The following is a 20,648-nucleotide window of genomic DNA, read 5'->3' as shown; positions in this document are numbered from 1 at the left end:
TAACTCACAGGCTCTAGAGTTTTTTCAGTCTGGTTTCTGGCCAGGCTACAGGAAATGGCCCTTGTAGCTTTAGATAGCTCTAGTGACTTTAGTTGATGACCTCCACCTGAATGAAGTAAAAGGTCATGCTTCTCTGTTGCTCCTTCTGGATCTGTCTGCAGCCTTTGACATAGTAGACCAAACCATCCTGTTGAGGCATTTGGAGGCATCAGGTTTCTGCCTTGAACTCACTGAAATTTTTCCTCATGAATCAGACTCAAAGCCTTGCTGTTGGAGACCACCTATCTTCTGTTCGGGAGTAATCTTGTGGAGTTCTTCAGGGTGCAGTCTTATCACACAAAATATTCAACCTTTATATAAAATCTGTTGGCGAAATCATTCAAAACTTTGAAACTGGATGTCTTCATTATGCAGATGACACCTGTCAAAATGGCAGATCCCCTTCCCCCTTTAGCTCACCTGCTTGCCCCACTGCAAAGAGAGGATGAGAAACTGTGAGGAAAAGGGCCAGTGGGTAATAATAACGAACATACCCCGAAACAAAAGACTCTGTGGCAAATTCTGTGGCAAATTTGGGACCACGGCAAGCTCGCCATACATAATGGGTCACTCTCTGGCTTTCCATAAACTATACAAAACAGAATTACTTTTTGCACAGGTATATAGAAACAGTATTATAATTAAATGGTCAGAAAGTTGCATTGGTAAAGGGTTAGGAACGGTGATCTACATTACTGTATTGCTACCTAACATTGTAAATATACTTCAGACTAGGTAGTTTCTACACCACTTAATATATCATTGTATTGTGCAGACTTAATATATCACAATACTAGAACCAGGGGGCATTCACTGAAAATGCTGGGGGGAAGAATTAGGACTAATAAAAGGAAACACTTCTTCACGCAACTTGTGATTGGTGCTTGGAATATGTTGCCACAGGAGGTGGTGATGGCCACTAACCTGGATAGCTTTAAAAAGGGCTTGGACAGATTTATGGAGGAGAAGTCGATCTATGGCTACCAGCCTTGATCCTCCTTGATCTCAGATTGCAAATGCCTTAGCAGACCAGGTGCTCAGGAGCAGCAGCAGCAGAAGGCCATTGCTTTCACATCCTGCACGTGAGCTCCCAAAGGCACCTGGTGGGCCACTGCGAGTATCAGAGTGCTGGACTAGATGGACTCTGGTCTGATCCAGCTGGCTAGTTCTTATGTTCTTATGTTCTTTTCATGTTTAAAAGCTCATGCTTTGTTTCAGCTCTGTTTGAGATTTCTCTTTGTTTTCATATTTCTGTAGTCCAAACCCAACTGTATTGCTCATTCGATGTCCCCTTCTGTTGATTTTGCTTGTTCAATATGATAAGTCTAAGTGAGAAAGGTAGACTCTAAACAACCAAAATAATAACAATAATCCTGTGGTGTATTCTAGGCTGAGAGCAGGACCAATTTTTCCAAAGTCAGCAGGGATTCACTGTTAGGCAGTCTAATCTCTGCAAGCGTGCTGGCTCTAGTGTGGTCTAAAGTTCCCAAGGGAAGCCCAAACCATTTTATGGACTAAATAAGGTATTTTGGACAATACACTTTTAAAACCACATTCTTCTTTGGCCTGGCAGCTGCCATCCTCTCACTCTTCTGTCTACTAACTGAAAACAGGAGTGCTTCTCAGATTTACTTTTGAAAAGTAATTCAGAATGACACGTTTCCACTTTGAATTTATTGTCACTCCTCCAACTGTGTAGAGGCCTCTTGTTTAAGTGCTGTTTCGTTGGATGAAACATTGTCACTGCCGTTATTGAGTTTACGGCGTATAATCCCAGCTGCCTGGTGGCTTGAAGGTAATGTTTACTAGCTAAAGGCAGTGAAACAAACATGTTTGTGGATCCATTGGGAAAGCACTTATGCTAACTTAGGACAAGCTAAGAGGTTTGCCATCCTCAGTGAGATGGCCACTCTAGGCTTTTTGCACTCACTGTTCACATTCAGAGCTATACTGCCTCTTAGCGGTCATGGCTAATAGCCGCCCATAGATGTATCTGCCATGAAGTTCCCTAATCCTTTAAAAAAGCCATTGAGTGTGTAGGCCACACTCTTTGGCAGTGGATTCCAGTGGTTGCTCAGGGTGCAGCAGTATTTTATTTTGTCATTTCTGAACCAACTGACCTCCGCAACAGAGTGCTGTAAATATCTATCTGTGGTTTATGAAAATATGTATAACATCCCTATTCTGACCATCCCCTGACTTTGAACATCTTTGGAGGAGGCTAAGCCTTATCATCCTTTGTTGTCTGGGTAAAACGAACAACAGCTGGTTTTCTCAGGGTAACTCCCTTCCTCTGCAGCTCCCTGCCAGGAAGGCACAATTGACTAGTCCTCTGGGTTTGTAGTGAATGCTGCAAATCCCTTCTTAGTCAAGGACCCTTTTGGTTGGCAGTTGACTGGTTGGTGGATTGGATTGTCATAATTTGCTGACCTGCTGTTTTGCTAAGCTTTTGACTTGTTCTAAATATATTTATTCTATGATACGTTTTTAAAAAAAATATTTGTTAGCTGCCACAAAAACCTAGTGTTGGATAAACTGCAGAATACAAATTGAAACTAGATAAATCAAACCACCTGTTTGTACTTGGTCAGTATAAATGTCACAATCAGGCACCAAGTTATAGAAGTTTATAATTGTTTTCAATCACTCTGGGCATTTGCCTGAGTAATGTGTAGCTACGTCCTCAGAGAGGCTTCTGGTAGCATGGATGAACATTGAAGAAAGTTGCAACTAATAACATGAGTGCTTTGAGTCCCCAAACCCAAATGGGCAAATTGGCTGGTGTGGGAATTTGTGGTGCTGGAGCATGGGAAGATGGAAATGTGAGTGGAAGTATTAGAAATGGAGGAGACGGGTAGAGCTTGAGCCTTTAATATTATGTGGGGTCCTTAAATAGTTACTTTCACTTACAAAACGTTAGATTCTGGTCCATTTTACCCAATGCCTTCTACTGTGACTGGCAGTGACTTCCCTGGCTCTTTGGCGGAGAGGCTTTTGCTAGCCCTACACCCCTGGATTTCCATGACGACTCCAACTGTATATAACTGGGTCCTAAAAAGCATCCAGGGGTCAGGGTATGTGTATATAGGGGGTCTGGATTGAGGCTGCTGTGGTGCTAGGGAAGGGGCTTTAGCTCCCCTCTTCCAGTTCTGTTTTCACAGTTAACATGCCCCCCTAAACTGTTTTGGGCCCATGTAAGAAAAAAGAGAAAACACGCTTCTCTATTTTAGGTCTCTGATTGGACATAGAGTGCTTTGAGTGAATGCTGCAAATTTCTTACCAGATGGATGTGTGTGAGAAAAATTAAAACTCCTCTTCCCAGCAGTGAGCCCCAATACAGATTCTCTTTCCACACTAATATTCTGACCAGGAGCTCTCTAAGCATCTTCAGGGAAAGAGGGTACCTGCTCCAGGGTACCTGACCATTTCAGAAGGGTTTAGGAGCCATATGTCTTGTGAATGCAAATGGCTCCCTAGACAAGACATTTCACAATCCCTCTCAGCTTTATCATAGTAGTGGCTGGTTGGCACGAGTAGGCAAGCTTTCAAAGACGTTTGGCCACTATCTTGCTGTGGATCCAGAGAGATGATTGACACTGTGGCTCATTCCGCACACGCAGAATAATGCACTTTCAAGCTGCTTTCAGGGCTCTTTGAAGCTGTGCGGAATGGCAAAAACAGTTGTGAAAGCAGCTTGAAAGTGCATTATTTTGCATGTGCGGAATGAGTCTGTAAGCCTCTTGAGTTCTTAAACGTTTAAATAAAATGAATAAAAATGTTTTTGGTGATACCCTTTTTGCCAAAAAACCCTCCTGAATACAGAGCTCTTCCACACAGGTAAGTGTGCTAACTCATTCTGACAAAGAGAAAGTGTTGAAATATCTGCCGTAACGGCTGCTGTTGAATTACCCCGGAATAGTCCTCCTGCAGTGGGGCTTTTTCGATGCATATGTACTCTGGGTTGGAGCCAAATTATTACTGTTGTTTGGCAGAGGTCTCTGGTGCTACTTCTCCCGTCTTCTGGTCCTAATTGCACTTGGCTTGGCCTTTTAGCAGACATGGCTGTTAGGAATTATTTGGCGATTCTGCTCATTGTTTTTCTTTTGATAGTTGCTATTGATTTTTGGAAAGGGGAAGAGAGAGCCTTAACAAGCCATGCATCAGACAACAAATTTCCCTCCCTGCTGAGTTTCCCTCCCTCCAGCTTTGGCCAAGAGTCATAGCTAGGTTTAACTGTGCTTCCTGCCAAAGACCCGGCATGTGACCACAAATCCGGAAATGCTCGTGTAATTAATTAATTTAAGGTAACTGAAGCCTGTTAGCATGTAATCCTGCTGTAAAGTTGCCTGGTCCAAAATGCTGAACAACAAGATGGTTAATTTGCAGGCCAGGTAGTTTGTGCTGGAGTTCCCCCTACTTCTGGTTGCTGAAAGAGTCTGAATTAAAATTGAGGAACCCTTCATATTTGGACTCGAAAAGGTTTAGTTTTAGCATATCTAAGAGAAAGAATGATCTACGTTCAGAAAAGCCGCCCCCCTCTGTTTCTCCATAATTCGGGCAAGCAAAAGGCAGCTTCATATGAGGTCAAGCTAGTCTTGTTGTTTCTTTTGCATCAGGAGGGATTGAATTACCTACCCCACCCCTTCCAGAGGCTGATTGGAAAGAGGTGCGAATGGTGCATTGATATATGCAGAGATACAGTGGAAATCTTTGTCTATGGCTGGATGGATTCTTTTGGCATTTTTTGACACCCACAGTACCAAATTAAAATTCAGCAGCTGCATTTGTCAGCAGTGTTGGGTCCTGGGTAGCTGGATAGTCTGCCCTTGGAAAGGCAATAGAGCCAGGTATGGCCACAAGTGCCTGTTACCTCAGCAAAGTCCCAGCTTGACCTAGAAGCTGTTGCTACTAGTTCAGAAATACCATTGGGGTGTAGCTGTATTGGTCCATTTGCTGACAAAAAAGGAGTAATGTCATACCACAGACTGATGTATTCATTGAAAACCAAGGGAAATGAAAACATGAACAGTGGGTAAATGCATGGAGTGTAAGAGGTGTTCTTTGTAACATTTTTTTCTTTCTCAACGTAGGTAGATTACCTGCAGATTGAAAATTCACTTTGTGCATCTGCTGAAGTAGACTGCAGCTCGTGAAAGTTGTTCAATTGTTAATCTGTGCCACAAGACTCATGTTTTTTTACCAAATGGGAAAGAACCAATGAGTTGTTAGGGTAGATAGGAGGCACGTGGCATCATAAGAACATAAGAGCAGGGGTCCATCTGGTATTTAGAGGTTTGCTGTCTTTGGATATGGAGGTTCCCTTTAGTTATCATGGCTGGAAGCCATTGATGGATCTATCCTCCATCTATGCTCATGGCCATCACAGTGTACATTGGGAGTAAACTCCATAATTTAATTACTTGTATATTCTTTTCTCTGTCCTCAATCTATTGCTCGTCAACTTCATGGAGTGACCCCCAAGTTCTAGCATTATGAGACAGAGATAAAAATGAGGTCTCTGTCCACTGCCTGTACCCATACATAATTTTATAAACCACTATCATGGTTTATTCATCTTTTTTTCCAGAACTGAAAACCTCTCCACTCATGAGCCTTTGCATAGTCATCCAGAATCTGTCAGCATAACATAACCAAGTAACCTTCTAACTGCATGGTAAAGTTACCTGGATTTAGATCACTACACAGCACAATTCTGGAACATCTCAACCCTAGCCTGAGGCCTGCTGATAATAATCCTGAGGAAAAGAACCATCAGTGGACAGTGATGGTGTTCCTTGACATGTGTGGCTTTGTTCAGTCTCAAAATGTTAAAGGGGAGGAGAGCAGTCCTGTGGAAGAGCTGCTCCCTAAAATACACAAAGTTCAGGATGAAGCTGGAGTTGGGGAGGGGACCGCCCTACAAGAGACAGTCCCCCAGTAGCACAGAGCAGTGATGTAGATTTCCTACTCTAAATACTTATGCAGATTCGGACTTGGATCAAACAAGAATATGGGAACCAACTTGGGGCTCACTTCGGGTCCAGCTGCACATTATGTGAAGTCCCATGTAACTTCTCCTCAGTGTTTTTTTAATGCGAAGCTACATTAAAAAGCTACGATTGGGATAAGCATAGTTTAAACTTTTTTTTGGCAGACCTATCCTCCTCTGCAACCACCCCCCCCCCTCCAAGCTGCTTGTTTTCTCACAGGGGAAAGCAGAAGGCCTCCTAACTTATATAGCTTGGAAGAAGTATTATTTTGAGAGGGGAAAAGGGCCTGCAGGGAAAGAATTTAGTAACTCTTCCCCACCTGCTGTTTGTTGGCTTCTAGTCGCAGCTCCCAGCAGCTGCTTTTCATTCAAAATAATGGGTGAAAGTTATCTGGAACTCCATATAATGTGTAGTTTGGCTTGGAGATGAGCAGTTTTTAGGGATTTTTTAAATTATTGCTAACACCAGACAAGAATATCCAGTTGTCATCTCCCCTCCTGCTAATTCACCAGTAGCATAGCTCCCCAGGAAGTTCCTGTTCCAAAGCCTTGCAGTATGGCAAGCAATTGCTAACTGCAAAGCAAAATACAGAAATGGAAACATGGTCTCAGTGAAACATTTATGCAAGCAGTGGTCCTTTCTGCACAGAAGAAATAAAATGTCTTGAGGATGTTATAAAAAAGCATTTTGGGGAAGAAGGCTGTACAGCTCTATCCTGCAAAGCATCCTCAGGGTGTTTTATTTCTCTCAACCTGGGTTTTTCAAAAATCGCTATCGATTCTTTTTCCACCCAACCTGCATTGAAGACATCTCCTGTTTACTAGGTGAGCAAAAGCAGGCAGGAGATTCTTTGTTTTCCAAAATAACTTGCTGTAGTACTATATGCCCTTTTCCACCAAAAGATCTAAGTGCGGTCAGTCATTGTTTGGCGGAAGTGAAAGTACTGTTTCCACAGGTAAAAATAGTCCCAAATGTCTATGAGCATCAAAGAATCAATTTTAAGTGCAGCCTTCATCAAAACCATTATTCTGTGCACTATTAAACATGGTAGTTTGATAAAAGAGCATTTATCATGGATCGAATGACTACCAGCAAAACTTGCCTTCCCTCAACCTTAAGAGCTCTTACTTTCTTTTTTCTAGTGCCTGCTATTTTGTGTCAGCTTCTGGAGTATCTGGCCGACGCACCCCCCGGGACCATTCGCATGGGCGGTCCTGGTAGGGGAGGGGAAGATGGCACAGCCTGCGCAGAGGCTGCGCCATCCCCCAAATGCCCTACTGTCCCTCCAACCTTCCAGTGCATCCCCCAGGCCAGGGGACACACACCCCTGCCCTGCGCGACAGCTCTGGAGTCGTAGGGGGGGCGTGTCCCCTGGCCTGGACGACGCGCTGGAAGGTCAGAGGGATAGTAAGGTGTTCAGGAAAGGGGGGGAAAATGGCCCCTTCCAGTCGCTGCCATTCGTATGGCAGTGGTTGGAAGCCGCTGTTTCTGAAAAACCTCACTCAGGGAGGGAGGTTCGGAAACAGCGGCTTTGCGCTGCTCAGGGTTGTGAGGCTGCTGCTGCTGCGATGCAGCAGCAGCGGCCGTGCAAACCCCTCCCCAGGGACGCTGTTTTTAGCATCCCTGGGATGCTGTATTCCACTCGTGCGGAAACAGCCTCTGTGCTATGGAGTCTCTTTGCAAAATGTTCCCAGGAATTTCCTTTGCTTGCAACTCATCTGATGGCCATTTCACTGTAAAAAGTTTAAGAATGAAGTTCGTTTTTTACTGGCAATCCCACGCACTTGTTTTTTTCCCTTTCCTTTTGTTTTGAATGAGATATCTTTGTAACTTTGAAGACACCATTTCAGAATCACAATTGCTTGGAGGGCTGGTCAATCTTGGACATGTCGTCCCATTGCTTCTTAATGGGAGTTGGACCAGCCCTTCAAGCGGCTGCGATTCTCAAATGGTGTCTTCAAAGCTATGAAGATATCTCATTCAAACCCCTCCCCGCACCCACACACACACACGTGTGGGATTGCCAGGAAGAACAAACTTTATTCATCAACTTTTTACAGGGAAATGGCCATCAGATGAACTGAAGCTAGAGGAAACTCAGTAGGAACATTCTGCAAATGGCTGTGGCAGCCCAGAGGCTCCTGAAGTTGACACAAAATGGTGGGAGCTAGAAAAATGGAAGTAAGAGCTCTAAGGTGAGGCAAGGAGAAAGCAGGAAAAATGAAATGTAATTTTGTGTGCCTCTCGCTGGCCTAATCCTCTAGCGTCTACAAAGTGGTAAAGGGGATTTTTTTTCATTCAAACAGGGAAAGGGGACAGAATAAGGCAGGCACTAGAACCCCCACAGAGCATTCTACTGCAAAGAAGGTCCAGGAAGAAGTGGCAGATTAATGTATAATTCTTCTTAGATCTTTGGGTAGAAAAGAGTATAACAACTTGGGTGATGGAACACTGGCTAATTTCTTTACTGTACCCCTGGGTTTGCATTTGTCCAGTGTGCTCAAATGATTTGTGCAGCAGTACAAAGGGTAGGATTCTCATGGGTGAATAATTCCGATATTTTGGCATTCTGAACCTTTTTGGCTGTAAAAGTATAGCGTTTCTCCAGTTTTAGGTTAGAAAAATTACACTGTAGGAAAAATATTGTTGTGTTAACAGTGCAACAACTACAGTTTCTCTGTGTAGTACACTGGCCTTGCATGTGTGTGAGGGTCTTCCATTCCATGTAGTGCAATGAAGAATGGGCCTTGTCATCCTTTTGGCAATGACCTTCTAAAGTGTTGAAAATCTCCCAGGAATGGCCAGAATAGTTTGTTCAGCTGCAAGAGGGAAAAACTGAAAAATGCCTCTGTTCGTAGCAGCCCATGAAAAACGGACAGCAATTACATTCTGTTCTTTTCATGGTTGGCCCCACAGGGAGCTAACGACTTCCCATTTGTTGAGGCCTGGCTGATGTTAGAGAGAGTTCCTTGGTGAAACATCTGTGTATGCGAAACATCTCTCCGTGTGTGTTTTCGCGGGTGGGACAGCTCTGGAGGCAGATTTTCCCCCCAAGCAGTTGAAGTTGGTTTGAAAGTGTCAGCATTGCATATAATTGGTTCACTCATCCCGCTTTTCTCTGTGGCCAACAGGTTTGATAAGTTTTTGTATTTTTCAAAAGACCCTGCAAAGCCTGTTTGACCAAAGCAGAAGGGGTGTGTGTGTGTGTGTGTGTGTGTGTAACATATGGAGCTATCTTTCCAAATGTTAAGCTTTTTTCCCCCTGGGATAACAATACAATGAAAATTGTATTCGGAATTCCACGGTCTCACATAAAAACCTGGAGTCAAAGAGACCCCACAGGTTATTCAACAATTACTCTCATGTATCTTGACATTCCCAAACCTAAAAGCCAATATTACTAATCTTCTGCATAACTGGTTTTTGCAAAGGGTTATTCTCTGTAGAAAATGTAGATTTTCTGCTGATTAAATTTGGACCTTTATAATACAGACATTTTGATCCCTCGGCTTAGTGGTGAAGCATGGCTTCCTAGACCAGGACTAGAGCTTGGCTTAAGGGTGTCACAGCTCATAGCTACTGTGTTACCCAGGCTTTCAGATTGGCCATTTGGCCATGCTTTGCCTCTGAGGTTCTGGCCTTGTTTGGGTAGCTTCCCATCTTCAAATATCCTGGCTTGTCAATCTTATTCTTCCTTCTCTTCTTGCTCTTCTTTTCTGCTCCCTTCCTAGAATTTCTTCCTTCCCTATCCATTTGATTGCGCTGCCTGGATTTTCATTCATGTTTCACTTCATCCAGCCTTCCCTGTTCAGATTGTGGCCAACATTTCACTCTGCCTTTTAGTTGACTGACTCTGCAGTGGATCTGTTCAGTCCACCTCCGGTCCCTATCCTGCCTAGATTCCTGCTTCATCTACTGCTGTGGTTGATTGTCTGCAGCCCAGTGCATTCTTTTTCAGTCTTATTTATATGCACATCATCTTTCTATGTATGTATCCAACTGCATTTAGCTAAGAATTCCTGGATATTATTTTGCTATGTTGCAAATTAGCATCTTGCTGAACTCTCTTTTGGTGAATAAAAAGTTGGGTGGAAATGGCTAAAGATGGGGGGTCGAGAGGAGGGGAAAACACCTCTGGACCTGGATGGATTTCCAGCTTCTCCATCATTGGGCTCTTGAGATCCCACTTGGGATATGATGTTTACAAGTTGATGGAAAAGTCAGGGAGTTCCAAGGAAGGGGAGCTGTTTGCTTTGGCAGCCCCATTACATAAAGGAAGCCAAGATTCACTCTGTATCGATAAATGGCTGTATTGAAACTTTTCTGTCCCCTGTGCTGAATGTGTGTGGAGGCATTGTTTTCCAAGAGGGAGTGGAAAGTTCCAAGCCGGCTTTTCTCCTTTAAGTGTTTGCCTGATGGTTTCTGTGGATGCCAGAATCAGTACACATGTTATCATTGTAACTATGACAACAAAGTCCTTGTTACAGTCAGTCCTTTGGCTAGGCAGTGCTACAGCAGCACCTAACTCAACATTTTTGGCTTTGGCAGAAAATTTATTTATTTACTACATTTATATGCCACCCTTCCCCTTATGGGCTTAGGGTGGCATCCATCAAAAAATACAATACAGTTTAAAGATTAAAAGCCATTAAAAATTCTAATTCTAAAACAGATGGCAACTAAAAACTCACTTTAACTCATATCATTTATACAGTAAAATAGTACGACAGTTAAACCGTTCCTCCCTCAACCATGAGCCTGGATCTTTTCTGCTGCATTTTGCACAGCTGGAGTTTCCAGAGTAGACCCAAGGGTAGCCCTGTGTAGAGCAAGTTGCAGTGGTCCAATCTAGAGGTGGCTGTTGCATGGATCACTGTAGCCAGGTTGGTTTGGAGTAGGTAAGGTGACAGTAGTCTCAGCTGATGAAGATGATAAAATGCCAGGTGAGCAACACATGTGACCTGAGACTCCATTGTTAAGGAGGCATCAAGAATAACACCAATACTCTTGATGGCTAGTCCAGATGTTAATTGCATGCCTTGAAGAGTCAGCAGTTGGCCATCCCATCCGCACCTCACCAGCCTAGCCGCAGTACCTCTGGCCTCAAGAGATTTAACTTCAGCTGCCTCTCTTTCAACCATTTCACCGCAGCCTCTAAGTAGCGGGTCAAAAAATCCTCTTTGGTAATTTTCCCAATAAAGGTGTAGAATATGATTTCCTCTTCATAGCATCTGAGGGTGTAAGGTCTGACTCATTTTGTTACAATTTTGGGAACAATTTATGACTCAATAAATTAAATAAAAATAATAAGTTAGGGTTAGGGTTAGGGTTAAGGCAAGGGCAGGGGCTCGGGCTTGCCTTAGTGTTACGTTGAGTTCTAGGGCACAGTCCAAGAATAGTGCTATGGTCAGTTTTAGGTTTCGGGTTTTTGTTACAATTTTGGGAACAATTTATGACTGAATAAATTAAACAAAAATAATAAGTTAGGGTTAGGGTTAAGGCAAGGGTAGGGGCTCAGACTTGCCTTAGTGTTACGTGGAGTTCTAGGGCACAGTCCAAGAATAGCACTATTTTTTAGGTTTCGGGTTCTTGTTAGAGAACCTCAGGGTCTCTAACCCCAAGGACAGTGGTGAGATTCAGCCTATTTGCACCTATTCGGTAGAACCGATAGCTAATTTTTTGTCTAGTTCAGAGAATGGTTTTAATCCAACCACTGAGTCCTTTCAGAACCGGTTGTTATATTATTTGAATCCTACCACTGCCCAAGGAGAAGCATTTTGTGGAGATCAGTGGGTTGCAGTGGGAAGGCAAGAGTGTTCTATTCTGCTGAAGGAAAAATTTAGCCTGGATCCAACTACGCATCTACAGGTTACACTTTGATAGTTTCCATCACTTGCAGGCCCATATCTCACAGTCTGTATCCATGACAATGTACTGGCTGTTTCTGTCCCCCCCCCCCCATTTTCCTCAATCAATTTTTCATCAATCAATCCGAAATTTTCCTCAATCAATCTTTATTATGGTCATAGACTGGCATAGAGTAGCATAAGGTAGATAAGACACTTACAATTAAAAAGGACAAAATATATTAAAACTCTCTCTCTCTCTCTCTCTCTCTCTCTCTGTGTGTGTGTGTGTGTGTGTGTGTGTGTGTGTGTGTGTACTGGCAGAAGAAAAAGGCATGAAACATAATTTGCCTCATCTTTTCCCTCATAAATTGTCACAGTTTTAAATAACCACATGAAACACAAGGCAATAGTTTAGCTCAACCCCCCCCCCCCCACAGTAACAGATAAATAATAATAAACACAAAGAAATTATCAATTACCTTCTGAGTCATAATTTACCAAGAAGATAAACAGCACCACAAAAATTGATTTCCCTTTTTTCTCTCTGAAAATCTACATGCACTGTAATACCTCATTTATCTCATTTATATAGCCATAACTTAAAAGATGAATCACGCCTCTGTTTAGGAATTTGCAAGTAGATATATAGATTTATTGATGGGGGCACCCAGTGGGTATAAATTGTGGCTACATCTCTACAAAATACACATGAATTGGAGCCACAGAGTGGTATGAAATGGAACAGTCTTAGGATACTAAAATGGGGGCCTGCTAAATCTTCTCCATTTTAGTTGCATTTCCACCCCAGGGAATCCATGGAACAGGCTTCTCAAATAGGGTTGTCAGTTCTGGGCTGGGAAATGACTGGAGATTTTGAGAGTAAAGCTAGGGGAAGGTGGGATTTGGGGAAAGGACAGATCTCAATGAGATACAATGCCATAGAGTCTGCCTTCCAAAGCAGCCATTTTCTCCAGGTGAACTGATTTCTGTCACCTGGAGATCTGTTGTAATAGCGAGAGATTGCCAGCCATGACCCAGAGATTGAAAACCCTATTCCTAGACCAAGAGGGCTTTGGCCCATACAAAGTGGAACCATAATAATTCAGGTACTTTTCAGCAAACCACAAGACTCTCTGGCTTGTTCTGCACATGCAGAATAATGCACTTTCAAACTGCTTTCAGTGCTCTTTAAAGCTGTGCGGAATAGCAAAATCCACTTGCAAACATTTGTGAAAGTGGTTTGAAACCGCATTATTTTGCGTGTGCGGAAAGGGCCTCTTATTGTTCCAGAGGTTTTGTTTACAGCTGCATAGCAGGGCAGTTGTAGAAAAAGCCATATATGATGTGGCCTTGTCTCTTTAGTAGACTCAAGTAGTCCCATCCCCCAAAACACACTCTCTCTCTCTCTCTCTCTCAAAGGTGTTTGGAACAGTTTGCAGTTTCAGGCTTTGCCTCCTGAGAGCAGGAAAGCTAATCTGATGTGACCTCAATGGAAAATATTCCCTTCTTTGGACTCAGTACTTTCCCCAAGTTATTGATTGCAGCTTCAGTCCCAAATTAATGTTCCTTTTGTGGTGGCTGTACAGTGGAATCTGGTTTATGGGGTAAAAATGATGACAATATGGTGCACATTAAAAGATCCCTTTCTTTGCCACTTGGCTCCTTTCTTGATCAATCACATATGGCCCCCAATGCTAATGTCTTTCAGGAGGTTTTTTTCAGTTTGTGGATGCTCCAAATGCATGAATCTGTTGCCTTTTCCTTGTTGTTATCATTTATGTCATAGAGCACTGTCAAGTTATTAAAAGCTTTACAGAACGCAAGCAACAGTGAAGACAAATCCCGGCCCTGAGGCATTTACAATCCATATTTTGAAAGAAGGAAGACAACCCAGGGAAGTCAGAGGAAGGGACGGAGGCTTTGTATAGATGGTTTGGTTTCTGACATGTGGGGAACTAAGGGTTTGAAAGAAAGAGGAGCCCTTTACAGTTATTGGGTGCTCCAAACTTGTGTATCAGGATAGCGTGCTACGTGTGATCCTCTTAATATCTGCATTCTCCATTTTGTGTCAGTAATGAATATTTATTTATTTAGTTATTTTTTCGATTTCTATACCGCCCCATCCCCGAAGGGCTCTGGGCGGTGTACAACAGACCAGTATATATAGAATAAAACAACTAAAACCATTTAAAAGCAGCGATACAGATAAAACTAAACGTAATAACAAGTTACCATAAGCAGAAGGGGCGTCCGGAAGCTCCATTCTTAAATCCTCTTTCAGGAGGGAGGAACGATAAACCCCAAGATGGCAGAAGGCACAGATGTAAGGGGCCGGGGGTGGGGGGGCACCATCAACGGCTGGTTCCTCCAAAGGCCCGGCGGAACAATTCCGTCTTACAGGCCCTGCGGAATTCAGTAAGATCCCGCAGGGCCTGGACAGCTGGTGGAAGAGCGTTCCACCAGGCTGGGGCCAGGGCCATGAAGGTCCTGGCCCGTGTGGAGGCCAGCCGTATCATCGAGGGGCCAGGGACCACCGGTAAATTGGCCTCCGTTGAGCAGAGAGGCCGTGCAGGGACATAAATGGGGTTTGAACTTATTTATTCCTTACTAGCAATAAAGCTCGTTATGCAACACAATACAATGCGCTCTGGAAAAATGAGCTATCGCCAAAACCCTTGCATGTGCTCGTATCAGCGTGGCCTACCTCCTCTGCTCACACGCCTGCACAGCTCTTTAAAAAGTGAGTTGTCACCAATACACCTGCCTTTCATATAGATATAAGAGTAGCACTGAGGTTGCCAACTGATTCTCCTGGATCTGCTCTCATGCTTTCAACAGATGCCCAAAATGTAGAACGTACAGAGAAGGAACTTTCTCCACTGAAAAGGTTTTTTTTGTACTCCCCAGAAAAGTTTTCTCCACCTAGGTTTTAAGCCTGCATTCATTCCCCGGCTGACCAAAAGAACCTTCTGCTTGGTTGCTGTAACAGTCCAGAACTATTGGTTTGCAACGAAAGTGTTACTGGGGAGCATCATTCAAAACCTTTCGTCTTAAACCTGCAATGCCTTTCGAGCTGCCCACTAGAATGGGGTTACAGAAGGGGCAGCAGTGACATTAATGGAATGCTCTTTGCCTTTCTGCTCAGGGGTAAGGACCGGAGGTAATTCATGGTTTCCTAGATATGTAGGACCCACATGTGGAAAATGGAGAGGTTGCACTGGGGACAGGGGAAACTTCCCTTTCCTCTCAACGGCACCGAAGGCAGCGGCATAAGGGACAATTTTATGTCTTTCCCACTCCTGACTTGTGTGGCCATATGCGCTTCCTGCAACCTGGGTATAAACTTTCTTAGGGTCAAAAAGGGCTGCTGGGAGAAGGGGAATTCAGGAAAGATCCATGACCACCAGTTCCTTCTGCTGACAGATCACTGGATCCAACCCAGTGCACAAGACACAGTTGGGATAAGTGGCCAAGAACTTTCTGCAAGTGAGAGCAAACGGTTGCTGAGCAGAATTGTATTTTCCCATGAGATGGAAAGTATACAAGCCTTTTGGCTGATGCCATAAATATTCATAACATGTGAAGTAATAAATACAATGCATGACCTCTTGAGTTATATTTACAACATTTCAATTCAAAAGTCAGCTATTTTTGGCCTTTTTACATACAAAAAAACCTGGCTTTAACTCAGTGTATTTGATAAAAGATGATTAATTCAAGTTTTAAGTTATGAGTATAGACTTTGGCATTCTTGTCAGGATTAAATTTAGATTTCATTTTAAAATAGATTATTTTCTCTCTCTCTCTCTCTCTCTCTCTCTCTCTCTCTCTCTCTCTCTCTCGCACACACACTCATACTCACTCACTGACACAAATTCATATTTATATATAGACTAAATATTTAGTTCTTTAGAATGGGGGTGCAGTGAGGTCTTTTGCAGCACAATTGTATGTTCAGCTACACACTTCTGAGTCCATCGACTTCAGTGGACTTATAAGAGTGTAACTCTGGTTAGGGTTCCATTGTTAGTTACACTTCCCAGTTTTTCCTGCAAGAAACTAACAACAATTTCATCATTTGGGGGTTTCTCTTTTTGTTGTCTTCCAGCTTTAAAGATGAAAATAAAGGAGGTAAAAAAAGAAAATGGAGACAAGAAAATAATCCCGAAGAAGAAGAAGCCTTTGAAGTTGGGCACCATTAAAAAGAAAGACCTGAAGAAGCTGGTGCTGTACTTAAAGAATGGAGCGGACTGCCCTTGCCACCAGCTGGACAACCTGAACAACAACTTTCTTATCATGGGGCGCAAGGTGAAGACCCAGTACCTGCTGACGGCTATTCATAAGTGGGATAAGAAGAACAAAGAGTTCAAAAAATTCATGAAGAAAATGAAAACCCCCGAGTGTCCTACATTCCAGTCAGTCTTCAAATGATCGATTGCTGCCAGATTTGGAACTTCTTGCTGGCCCTGAACTTGCACAGATCTTAACTTGGTGGCCTATACATTTTGGCTCCTTCTGCCATAGCAGACACTCTCCATTGAATTTGTTGTGTTTCTTTCTCTTTGTGTTCATAGACCTTCCTTTTCCTTGTGCCCCCCCTTCCCTTTCTTAGCCCCAATTACATCCCCTTTAAGAGTCTGTGCAAAGGTATGTAGGTAGGTTGGGGTTTACTGTCTTGCCATCTGAGGTCATATGCAAAGTGACTCTTTGCATAGAATAACAAAGAGTCTTGTGGCACCTGAAGGATCAATGGATTTATTGAGGCAGAAGCTTCTGTGAACCACACGCCACTTGGTCTGATGCATGAAGGGTGACTAAACAAATTGTAGCTCATGTAAACATCTGCCCCAAGAAATTCATTAGTATTTAAGGTGCAGTAAAGATTCTTATATTGTTTTGGCTGCAGCAGACTAACATGGCTGTCCTGGGATTTGTTTGAATAGACCTGCACTGATTGTTGTCCAGTTTTCCAGTAGAAATGAGCATTTTCAGTGGAATAGAAATCCCTCAGAAGCTTAGAAATTGTGTGAATATTCACCTTCCCTGCCGCAGTTGTTTATGAGGTGCTCCTGCTCCTTCTTCCTTTCCCTGTTTAGTCACATTGAATGATCTCACCTAGTCAGGGATCATGCAGGGGATGGTATGTCATTGCAGTATGACACAGCCAATCGAATATGGATGTTTGATGATGTCACTGGGAACAAGCAAAGACAGCATAAATAAACTTTTTTTTAGGAAGGAGTGCCAAGAAAATTGCTGATGGAACCATTCATGGAAAAAAAACCAAGCCATTTTGGCTCACCTGTAGTTTGGAACATCAGAAGGTATTCATATGTATCAGGAGAGGTCAGCAAGGCAGCAAGAGCATTCATGTGTGCAGTTCTGTGAAGTGAGACACCACGAATGTCTATTGAAAAGAGCAGGAGCTGAACATGAGCTCCCATTCATTTCAGTGAGGCTTGTAGAAGGGAATTCTGTGGTGGATTGTGACCATCATGTCCACTAGTGCAAGGAGAGCACCATTTCCACTTTCTACTTCAACTGGTAAAACATTTTGAACCCTCCCCCCAACCTTAAAACGCTTAATTTCTGCAGATGTTGGGACAGCAGGAGTAACTAATGTCATATCCTTCAGTGAAGGCCAGTATTGCTACAGCGGTTCTCCAAAAGACAGTCCCTGCCCCCTTGGGGAGCAATACAATACTTGAAAGGAGGGAACATGAAGTTTGAGGAGGAATGAGGCAGGTGGAGAGGCTCCCTGCTACTACACCATCCAAGTCAGGGGTTCATTGATCCCTGGCAGAGACACATAGGATTTGTGAGGGTGATGGCCTCTTTGCTGGCCCACAACCTAAACATAACTCTGGAGGAAAGGAGCAGCTACTTTGTTCTTCTGTAATTTCCCTATGTCTAGGATTGGAAGGGTCAGTCAAATATTCTGTTTATTCCTTTCAGATGTGGAGTTGGGCTCTTACTATAGCTCATTGACTCTTATATTACAGCAGAAGGAGTTTGTGTGAGAGATGCACAAAGATCTCCACATGCTCTCCTCTGGAACAAATTATTGCCATTTTGTTGGGACCCTCACAGAATAGCAGAGGAAGTTCAGAAACAGAGGGATTGGGAGGGAGTGAGAGCCATTGGGTTTTGAAGTCCATGTGGCTTTATGTCCTGCCTCCTAGAAGAGACATTGCAAAGGCAAGCGGTAGGGAAACTGAAAGAAATAGGAGTTGTTGGTCAGCATGGCAGTGTGGGGGAGAGAAAGTTTTGTATCATAGATGAGGAGTGGATCAGCGTCTGTGTCTTAGAAGCCTCCCCTTTTCTTCTGACATTGAGGAAGAAGTGTATGTCACTGTACGAGTCACCCCCCCCCCCAAGTGGTTAGACTCTGAAATGGTTCCCTATAGCATGAATAGCTTCACAGCGACAGAGAACATGTGCTTATGTATCTTTGCAGGAAGTGTACAAAATCCAAAAGAGATGTGTAACATTAAAGGTGCGGACTGTTTCTCATAATTTGTAAACATTTCTTTTTCTTTTCCTTATAAATGAAATGGATCAAACTTTTTCTTCTTTTTTTGCTACACCTTGATTAAACTTTGATAGTACTGCCAGGGAAACCAGAAAAAACAGCCACGAGGGCTGGATCTGGTCCATGGTTCCCAGTTGCCAATCCCTGCCCTAGTTATTTACTTAACAGTGTAATCTAATGAAATATTTCTAGTTACTATGTTGAGCTATTTTAACAGTGCTTTAACTCTGCTGTGTGTCTGGTCTCTTTCCCAAGAGGCTGACTTGCCATATGTGTGTATAATCCTTTTTGTGTGGGTTTTGTTGTTGTTGTTTTGCAAGAAGGACTTTCAGAACTTGTTTTTAGTAGATTTCTAGATTCAAAGTATATTAATTTCTTGTTTCCAGTTTGTTTCCTTTTTGTCCAGTTCTTTTGTTGGTAAGTGTGAGATTACAAAGATCCACATTTTTTATCAGTGTGTGCCTTAATTCAGTTACCCTACCCCCATATTGTTTTTCTGAAAATTAACAGTGCCTCAACGAAAAACTACCTGATATAATTTTGCTTTCTTTTAAGGCTATTCATGTACCTTTTTGATTTGTTGTTCTCATGGTCTCAGTCTACTTAACCACAATGGCACCATGATTCTTAGCAGTAGGACCTTAACACAAAACATGATAGCTCATGCAAATTCTTGGATGCTTCCAAATTTCACATTAGAACAAAATCAGGTTTCTGGATCTCATGGTTGCTGGGAAGAAGCAGAAAGCATGACCAAACTGGAAATTTGGAAATTAAAAGGAAATTGGATGGTTGAGACTTTTGCCTGGTATTCATAACTTGGTATCACTTCATTGCTCTTCCTGCTTTCCCCAGACCCCTTTTTGTCTTTGCATACCTAATGGCTATCTCCCATTTGCCATGAGCCCCAACAATCTTTCACCAATTTCCATCCCAACCCTGAACTGGCATAATATTCTTTGTTATCTAAAAGAGGCAGAACTAGCTTTGCGAATTAATAAATATGTGTAGATATGTTCAACATCCAGATTTCATTTCCATCTCATCAATTTGCATTTTTAATGTAGATTTGTTTTTAATTCGGATTTTAGATTCCTTAAATGAAAGACTGGTGAATGTGGGGCTGAACTGTGTTCTAGATAAAAGATTTCTAGAGTATGTTTTGGGGCTACAGTGTGTGTGTGTAAGTGTGGCAGGAAAGAGGGGCTTAATCTTTCCCTTCCTATACCATGTTCCTGATAGGAAACTGCAGTTAGCTTTGCTAGAGAAAAAAAGAGAGGGATCAGCAGAGGCATAGCTCTAAGGGGACAGGGGGGTGTACGACGCACTGGGCACAACCCTGTGGGGTGTGTGGCGAGGATGTTCCGGAGATGTGCTAGGGGTGTAGTGGGACAGGGATGGAAGATGCACCAGTGCACCTGGCGCTTTCCCCCCTCTGGGGATCAGTATGGTACCGATCTTCTCCCTGTACTGAAACTAATAGCCCTGAAGGAAGGGCTAATTTCTTGTGAAAACAGGGAAAGGGAAGTGATCATTGCTTGTTATGCTGTGGTCCCAATCCAAATTCCCTTGTCCTTGCGTTCCTTTTTTAACATACTAAAATAAGTAGGAGGTCTGATTCTTTATGCAAGCAACAGTTCTTGGAGGTCATGAAATATGAAAGATTATTTGGAACAAGAGTGTGTAGGAGGAATATACTTCCTCGTCTTCAGGAGGAGAAGGTAGTTTGAAATTTGAAAGACAGAAAAAAATCCAGCAACAAGAAATGAGAATACAATTGAATACATTCTGTATGCACATTTGCTAAGGTTCTGCTTAACTTTTCCCCAGTCACAGAATCTTCCCCAGAATCTATATAGCTGGGGAACATTGAATGTGGAATAAGGAAGTGTAACACAGAGATCTAGACCACACTCAACTCCTAATCTAGGATATAAAAAAGAGCACAAAGGCACTGAGTGTTCAACCTTGGGAGTTCTGTATAACTCAGCACTGTTGTACAGTTACCATTTATTTCAAGTGAGGCTCGAGCAAGGGAACTTTTGGTGGATCATGTCTGAGGTTAATGTGGGAAGGAATCTGGGTTTTCCATCTGAAGCTTGACATGCACTTAGTATAGGAACAAGCCTTGTTACACCTGTGCATAAACTTACATGGTTAGCCACCTAGGATTGCCTACAATTGCCACCTGAACTGTGGCAGCTTATCTGGGGAATTCAGATTAGCCTGTACACTCCC

At 42.9% G+C, this 20,648-nt stretch overlaps 1 protein-coding gene across 1 annotated transcript in view; it reads left to right on the top strand.

Moving 5' to 3' along the window:
* Nucleotides 1–19,437, top strand: part of SFRP1 (secreted frizzled related protein 1) — a 46,394-nt gene extending 26,957 nt beyond the window's left edge. Inside the window, exon 4 of the mRNA XM_048512609.1 lies at nt 15,987–19,437. Within this exon, the coding sequence (XP_048368566.1) occupies nt 15,987–16,309 (323 nt within the window). The 3' untranslated portion in view covers nt 16,310–19,437. The remainder of the gene's footprint in view (nt 1–15,986) is intronic.
* Nucleotides 19,438–20,648: the final 1,211 nt, after the last annotated feature.

The sequence above is a fragment of the Sphaerodactylus townsendi genome, linkage group LG12 (genome assembly GCF_021028975.2).
Source record: "Sphaerodactylus townsendi isolate TG3544 linkage group LG12, MPM_Stown_v2.3, whole genome shotgun sequence".
Classification (NCBI taxonomy): Eukaryota; Metazoa; Chordata; class Lepidosauria; order Squamata; family Sphaerodactylidae; genus Sphaerodactylus; species Sphaerodactylus townsendi.
The sequence above is the reverse complement of the archived record's forward strand: the minus strand, read 5'-3'. Positions and strand labels throughout refer to the sequence as shown.